General features: G+C 33.5%; 1 protein-coding gene across 1 annotated transcript; it reads left to right on the top strand.

Moving 5' to 3' along the window:
- Window positions 1–337: 337 nt before the first annotated feature.
- LOC121205042 (uncharacterized) lies at window positions 338–3,359 on the top strand. Its single transcript, XM_041075970.1, has 5 exons — window positions 338–442; window positions 601–756; window positions 2,958–3,056; window positions 3,177–3,243; window positions 3,325–3,359. Exons 1-5 carry the CDS (start codon window positions 338–340, stop codon window positions 3,357–3,359), a joined length of 462 nt encoding a protein of 153 aa, XP_040931904.1.
- The last annotated feature ends 4,989 nt before the right edge of the window (window positions 3,360–8,348 follow it).

The raw sequence follows: 8,348 nt of genomic DNA, 5'->3' as shown, positions 1-8,348 counted from the left end.
TTTGAAAATTAATCTTCGTTCTAGCATCATACGTTGAGAGTTAATGAAGTTGATGTTCATAAGACTGTATTAGGACACGTTACGGACACTTCCTAGTTATGCCTTTTGGTCTGACGAATGCTCTAGCGACATTCATGGATTTGATGAACTGAGTCTTTCAGCCATATCTGGATCAGTTTGTCATGGTCCTCATCGACAATATTATGGTTTACTCTAAGACTGAGGATGAGCATGATAAGCATCTTAGAGTAGTACTTTAGATTCTCTATGAAAAACAACTCTACGCTAAATTGAACAAGTGTGAGTTCTGGTTGGTGAGGTAACTTTTTTGGAGCCCATGGTTTCTACTGAAAGGATTCATGTTATCACTAAGAAGATTGAGGCTGTACTTAATTGGAAACAACTCAAGAATGTATCGGAGAGTCACAATTTTCTAGGTCTGGTGGGTTATTATCAGCGGTTTGTCGAGGGGTTCCTCTTATTGTAGTTCTTTTGACTAAACTTCTGTGTAAGGGTGTTCCTTTTGTTTGAACTGATGTACAACAATCGAGCTTCGAGAAGCTCAAGTCTATTCTTACTGAGGCTCCTATTTTGATACAGCCTGAATTTGGTAAGGAGTTTGTGGTGTACAGTGATGCGTCACACGTCAGTTTAGGATGTGTATTGATGCAAGATGATAAAGTTATGGCCTATGCATCTCGTCAACTTAAGACACATGAAAGGAATTATCCAACACATGATCTCGAGTTGGCTGCGGTAGCTTTTGCATTGAAAATTTGGAGGCACTATCTGTATGGTGAGAGATGTATTATCTATATTAATCACAAGAGCCTCAAGTATCTCTTTACCCAGAAGGAGTTGAATCTTAGACAGCGACGATGGATTAAGTTGCTCAAAGATTATGATTGCACGATAAAGTATCATCCTGGTAAGGCCAATGTGGTGGCCAATACTCTAAGTCATAGAGCGATGACTGATTTGAGAACGATGTTCGCTTGACTTAATCTGTTTGATGATGAGAGTCTGTTAGCTAAGTTGCAAGTTCAACCGACATGTATTGATCAGATTCGAGTTACGTAGTTGGAGGATGAGTCACTGGGTTTGCAGTTCTTCCAGGTTGAGGGTAGTAGTACTTCTGATTTTGGGTTGAATAATGACGGTGTTCTGTGTTTTTGATGTCAGATCTGTGTGCCGAATGATTCTATTTTGAGGTAGTTGATTCTGAGGGAAGCGCATAGTAGCCCTTATGTTATGCATCCCGGTGGTAATAAGATGTACCATGGTCTTCGTGAGTTATACTGGTGGCCGAGTTTGAAGCATGAAATTACGAATTTTATTGCTCAATGTCTAACGTTCCAGTAGGTCAAGGCTGCGCACTAGTTGCTTTCAGGTTTGCTGCAACCCATTAAGATTCCTCTATAGAAATGAGAACGAGTAACGATGGACTTCGTTAGTGGGTTGCCCTTAACACCTACCAAGAATGATTCTGTTTGGGTTATCGTGGATCGATTGACTAAGTCTGCTCATTTCATTCCAGTTTAGACGGACTATTCTCTGTAAAAGTTAGCGAAGCTTTATATCTCTGAGATAGTTAGATTACATGGGGTTCTTGTTTCGATTGTTTCTGATAGAGATCATCACTTCACTTCTCGGTTCTAGAAAAAATTGTACGAGGCTCTGGGTTTGGTATTGGACTTCAGTACTACGTTCTATCCTTAGACTGATGCTCAATCTGAGAGGTGATTCAGATATTGGAGGATATGCTTCGGAGCTTTGTAATTGATTTCCGAGGTAGTTGGGAGGATTATTTGCCATTAGCTGAGTTCGCCTACAATAACAGTTTCTAGGCTAGCATCCAGATGGCACCCTATAAGGCTTTATATAGTCGTAACTGTCGTACTCTGCTATGTTAGACTGAGTTGGAGGAATGTTAAGTGTTGGATCTTGAGTTGGTTTCTGAGACCGAAGATAAAGTTAGACTGATTTGGGATCATCTGAAGGCAGCTTCTAATAGACAAAAATCTTATGTAGATCTGAAGAGGCATGATATTAAGTATTCTGTGGGAGACTTCGTGTTTCTTAAGGTTTCTCCATAGAAGAAAGTTCTGAGATTCGGTCGTAAGGGCAAGTTGAACCCTAAGTTTATTGGGTCGTATCGGATACTGAAGCGTATGGAACCAATTGCTTATCAATTGGAGCTACCTCCTAAGTTAGACCATATCCACGATATGTTTTACGTCTCGATGTTGAGGCAGTATCGGTCTAACCCATCTCACGTTATCTCAGTTGAAGAGATCGAGGTTAAATCAGATTTGACTTTTGAGGAGAAGCCGGTTTAGATTTTGGATTATGATATTAAAGTTTTGAGAAGGAGGTCCATACTGTTAGTAAAGGTTCTGTGGCAGAGTCATAGCACTGAGGACGCCACATGGGAACCTGAGGATTTGATGCATCAGCAGTATCCTCACCTGTTCTGATCAGGTTAATTTCAAAGTTGAAATTTCTTTTAGGACGTAGAGTTGTAATGCCCCGATTAATCTATTATTATTTTCGTAGTAATCTGACACAACTATGTATCTACTTCAGTGGTTAAGTATTCTGGGAGTGTGTAAGAGGTCTTGGGTTCAAGTCTCTTATTTGCCAAATTTTGTTATTTTTGGAATTAAGCCTTAATTTTGTTCAGTGGGCTTATATTAAATTGCCTGTAAATTCATATCAGAATGAGCCTGCTGGTTCAAGTGGTAAGGGAATTAGTGTGTTGGGGGCCTTGTGTTCGAATCCTCGCATAAGCGTTGATAGTATTTTTGCTCAGTTATCTGGAAAAGTTTCAGTGGAGCTAAATTTCTGAGTTAGTTGTGAGTAGTGGGTTAGTGGGAGAGATATGGGGGATTGTGATTTTATCTTTATTCTATTTTTGTTTTCTTTTTTTCAAAATTTCGTTTTTCTTTCTCCTTCAGAATTCTGACGTGAGTTTCTTGCTCATTTCTTTTCTCTTTGGCAATCTGTGCGAATTTCCTCTTGCTCATCGTGCTATACTCGTTTTTGTGGTGCTTGCCGTGGGTTTTAGGTAAGAGGGTTACTTTTGTTTCAATTTTCTGTAACTGTGAGATATACCATTTCTTGTAATGCGGTTTTGGCATAGTTAGGGGTTTGATTCTTACGGAATTCTTGTGTAGGAGAAGGTAGTGGTGAAGGAAATTCGATCTGACGATCTAATCGTGTTGTTATCTGTGCTAGCTGAGAGTAAGTTACTTGTGTTGTTTCGGGATTTTGTGATAACTCGTAAATTGGTTGCTATGTGATCAATGGATTTTTGTTTCCTAGGTTTTGGAGGGCTTGGGATTGCTGTAGCATCTTAAACGAACTAGTTGTGTACCCGAAACTCAGAAAAATGAGCTTTGACAAAAGTTGAAAAACCTCACTATCGATGCCACACGGGCATGTGCTTGGCTGTATGGTCGGCTGTGTACGATACACGGCCGTATGATCAACATGAGCATGGCTATGCTCAAGACAGAGTCATGTGGTGGCTTGAGTTTAGCCGTGTAGGCCACACGGGCTAGGCCAAGTTGGGCGTGTGGGTTTTGAGTTAAGCCTTGTGGGCCACACGAGTGAGGCCAATTTGGGTGTATGGGTCACACGGGCATGTAGGTCATATTTCTGAATTTTTTCTTAAGGTTGTACGGGTCACTTTGATCGACTGTAAACCTATGGTAGGGTCAATACGGGCTAATTAAACCCTATTTTGTATACTATGATAATCTGATAGACTAATCTGAGTAGGATACTAAATGTATGACTGACTGAACTGCTATATGTATATCTGTAATTTGTATATAAGCATGTTGAGCATGTTGAATCTGATATATCTGAATCTGATTTCTGTATTTGTTATTGGGGATGAAATTTGTATATGAAGAGGAAGTATTCGGTATGGCGTTCATCGCCTATATTCTAGCAGCTTGGCTGCACATTATCTGACATATGTCGTAATGACACAATATGGTGTGTAGGGATGAGTGGGTGTTTTTAACCCCATATGGTGTGATAAGATGGTCAGAGTTGGTATGTAGAGGATGGGGGTAGGATTCTGTATATTTGATTCTGTTTACTGTATCTGAAAAGAGCATGTGCTTGACTTTATATATGTATGTTTCCATGCTTAATTCTGTTGGATTACACACTGAGTTTACGAAAACTCACATCCGTTTGTCTGTTCTGTTCAGGTAATCCACAGACTTAGATGGACCAGTGCGACGGAGCCTATCGGTAACCACGAGTTCGTATACTGATTTGGTTTATGGTTTTTCTTTTAAGGATTATTTCGGGATTTTTGTAATAATTGAACTCTCCAGACTTTTTGGTTGTTTCTTCTTTTGGATTTTCGTTTTAGTACTTAATTTGCGATTGACCTCTAAAAACTATGGTTTTTACTAAAACAAAGGTTTTCTAAAAATACGAACTGCTTTCTTTAAATACAATGTTTTTCGTAAGCTTCCGCTATAAAACATGTTTTAAGGCAATTTGATTAATTGAATAAACGTTTTGACAATGGACAAAAGCAAATAAGAGTTGAAAAATTGAAATGGTTTAGAAGTGTAGATTTCGTTATCAAAACCCGTTCTTTGTGACACCTCCGGATTTGGCCATAATGTCTAGGTCGGGTTTGGAATGTTACAATAATATTAGATTTTGTTTAAATTTTTTAATGAATTTCTTCAAAAAATCATTAATAAATTGAAAAAATAGCGTAATTTCAAAATATTTTTTAAAAAAAGATTTAAATAATTTAGAATTAATTATATTAATATTATTTCATTTTAAAAGTATTTAATATTAAAATAATACAAAAATTGGTTTGAATATTAATATTAATATATTATGATTTAAATAATAGTATTAGTAACTCCTAACATGTTATTTTATATATATAGTTAAAATATTTTTTTTAATGTTAAAATTGTTAAATTTTTTAATTTTATATTTTTTCTTAAATGTAAGTAACTCTTATTATATAAAAAATATAAAAAATTAATTTAATAATTATTATTAATATTTTTTAAAAAAGAATTATATTTTAAAATTTAATATTTCATTAATTTTAAAATTAAAATATTAAAAGTTAATTCAATTAAGTAAGATACTAAAATAAAGACATAGTTGATTTAAAATCAACTTTATAGTTAACATATAAAAAAGTTATAAACAAAAGACATGAAAAAATTTCAAAAAATTAAAAGGCAATTTACTCAAATTGTAAATAAGTGTTTTAAATAGAAAGTGTTGTATGTCCGAAAATGGTAATATAAATTATTTTATTCTTTTTTTAACTTCATATTGCTATAGTGATATTATTTTAAATTTATACAGTGTGAGACTCAAACTTGAGACCTTAAAGTTTTTATGGGCTTAACCATATCATTAAATCAATGCTTCATTGCTTGTAAATTTATTTTCAAAAGGATATAATAAGTTTACATCTTTTGTCAAATTGGATGTTACTCTTTTTTTTAGCTAAATTTGACCCTCGATCTTTTACAAAGAGTCGAATTTGACCATCAATATTTCAAAAAGAGATGAATGAATTTTTTTTCACAAAAAAAAAGAGACTAAAACGTTAAAGTTTTAAACATGGTTACCTACGTGACAACACAAATATACTTTATGCTCATATTTTTATATTTGATTTTTTATTATTTTAAATTAATTTTTAACCTGACATATAAAATAATAGTGTCGTGTCAATATGAAGTATAAGTAAATTGCTATATAAGTTGTTATGCCAACTTACTTGTTAATAAATGAATGGTTTAATTAACATTTTCATTAAAGAAAAGTGAGTTTACTCTTTTTGAAAGCTTAATGGTTAAATTTAGCTAAAAATAATAAGGGATAAATTAATATATATATATATATATATATAAATGTTGTTGATTTTGCCATTTAAAAGCTGTTATTATATACAGCCAAATCCCAAGGGATTCATGAATTTTTTTTCAAAGACGAGGCATTCCTGAAATCATAGATATAAACATATTTTTCACTGAACTTGAGACTAAATGTGTTTTAATCCAACAAAAATCAATCCAAGATAAGACTAAATGTGTTTTGACACAAATACAGTCACATTAATTGAAGATTAGACAAAAATACGATGTAAAATATTTGAAGAAAAATGCAAATGTATTAGTAGGAGAATAAAGGGAAGCTTTTTGTGGGAATGATGAGATTTGAAGGTTTCTTTATGCTTTAATCTTCTTTTTAGTGTAATTTCATCTGGAAAAAGAAAACATTTGATGCTGTCAGGCTGTAATTGAGAACCTAACCCTAATAAATAGAGGAATCTTCATTAAAAGGAACAACCAAAATTTAAATCTCAGACCAACACTACACTGATTTTCATAGCTTCAATCAATCACAAACTCACCTATGTATTTGTCTGGTTTTTCAGCCTTTGGATCATTTATATGTATAAAGTTTATACACACTCAAGGATTACAGCTCTTAAACCATTTTTACAATTTGTTTTGCTTTTAACCTTTAAGGTGAGGTGACGATAGAGTTAGTAAGCTTGAGGTTCAAGCTTCTTTGCTTTTGACCCAAAGAGTTGTGTGTTTTCATTGAAGTAAATAGAGGATCTGTAAAGACAAAATGATAGGTTTTCATGTGAAGCTGAGACCATTTCATATTTTTTTCCTTCACTTAATAATAATGCACCTTGTCTTTTTTAACGCAAACAAAATTAATATCATATTTAAATTTAAACTTAAAACTCCAACTTTAAATTTATTTATTTATTATATAAATTTTGACTTCTCTGACATATCAGCCAAATGAAATCAATTATTTGGTACATAAATTCACGAAATGTCCCATTCCTACAACAATGATTGATTAAAAAGAGTAATGATACATGGCGGAACATTTGATTAAGGGCGGTGGTCACCATCCCTAATTTCTCTACCATTTCACTCCTCAATATCAAGGATTATTAGTTATGTTGCTCTTTGCTTGCTTTTCATTAATCATCCTAATTTGCATTCATACTCTTTTGGAAACCTATTCCAATCATTCCACTTCCTAACTATATGGGACCTATCTTCTCAATTAATGGACCCTCCATCTTTTTTCCGTACAACAATTGCCTGTTGCTTTACTCCTTTATTTGATCATACACCATCTTTTTCCTTTCAATTCTTAGATTTCTTTTGCAAAATAGGGATTTTAATTTTATTTTATTTTAAGTTAGGCTTCAATATTTATTGTTAAGTTCAAGTCTTAATACGATAATAATTATTAGGTTTAAATATTAATTTAGATAAAAAAAATAAAATTAAAAGCCCTTATATTAAAACAGTAACTTAAATAATTACCAAATTCAGAATCTAATTTCGACCCACCCTAATCTAAAAATAGGTGTGAAATTCAAGCGCTCATATGTTCGCTATAAATAAATGAGGTAATTCTAGGCCCATGTATACCACCGTTTGGGCTTATTCCGACTTACATTGGGACCATTTCTGAAAAAATGTTTCCTACCACCTCAGCAATAGATGTATTTAATTATTTTATGTGAAATTAGATACAAGTCTTTTTCCCTGAATCATGGTAGAAAAGATGATGAAAAAGAAGGCAAAAACATATTTTTAATGACTCTTTGTCTTCAAATATTACAAACATTTTACATGATTCTAAGTTGTAGCATAAATGTTTTTTTATGGGAAAAAATAAAAGAGCAATCTTGTCGGCAACTAAAGTTGCAGGCCTGAATCAACATACAAGCAAAAAGATTTTTGTTTTTCCTTGGTTTTCATCATCTCTTTTATCAATTATAGTTGCAAGGCAATTTGGACTTAGCTTTACATTGAAATATGGTAATTGCTAACGTTTAATCTTGGATTTTTCATGTTTCTCATCCTATTTTACTGGTGTGAGATTTTAGACCATTTTAGTTGCAATGATTTACTAAAAAAAAAATCACATATACAATTTACCTAATACCCGAAACTCAACATACTTTATTATTTACGTTATCATTTCTATTAATTTCCGTATCACACAGTTTCACCCTCACACTTCCCTTCATCAATTCAAACAGCTCCAGTTCTGATCTTTGTTTGTTGACATCTGAATTGCCTATTTTCGCTCTCTTCAAATCCAATATACAACATCATTCCAACCCACCCTCAGGATAACTCTAATAAAAGTCTTTCCCTTCAATTTAATGTGTAAACATTGTTGTTCCTGCCACCATACCCTTGGCTCCCTTTGTAAATTGCAAAGCTGCACCACCTCTTCCCATAGTCTGTTTGAATAAGAACATCCTACAATGCAAATGAACCAACTAT

The sequence above is a fragment of the Gossypium hirsutum genome, chromosome A08, assembly GCF_007990345.1.
Source record: "Gossypium hirsutum isolate 1008001.06 chromosome A08, Gossypium_hirsutum_v2.1, whole genome shotgun sequence".
NCBI lineage: Eukaryota > Viridiplantae > Streptophyta > Magnoliopsida > Malvales > Malvaceae > Gossypium > Gossypium hirsutum.
The sequence above is the reverse complement of the archived record's forward strand: the minus strand, read 5'-3'. Positions and strand labels throughout refer to the sequence as shown.

Bases quoted from the DNA above. Each gene is read 5' to 3' on its own strand.
- LOC121205042 (XM_041075970.1), top strand. From the start codon at position 338: ATGGTTTCTACTGAAAGGATTCATGTTATCACTAAGAAGATTGAGGCT. The intron at 443-600 runs GTGGGTTATTAT...ATTTTGATACAG, and splicing joins GTCACAATTTTCTAGGTCTG to CCTGAATTTGGTAAGGAGTT. The intron at 3,057-3,176 runs GTGGGTTTTAGG...ATTCTTGTGTAG, and splicing joins TCGTTTTTGTGGTGCTTGCC to GAGAAGGTAGTGGTGAAGGA.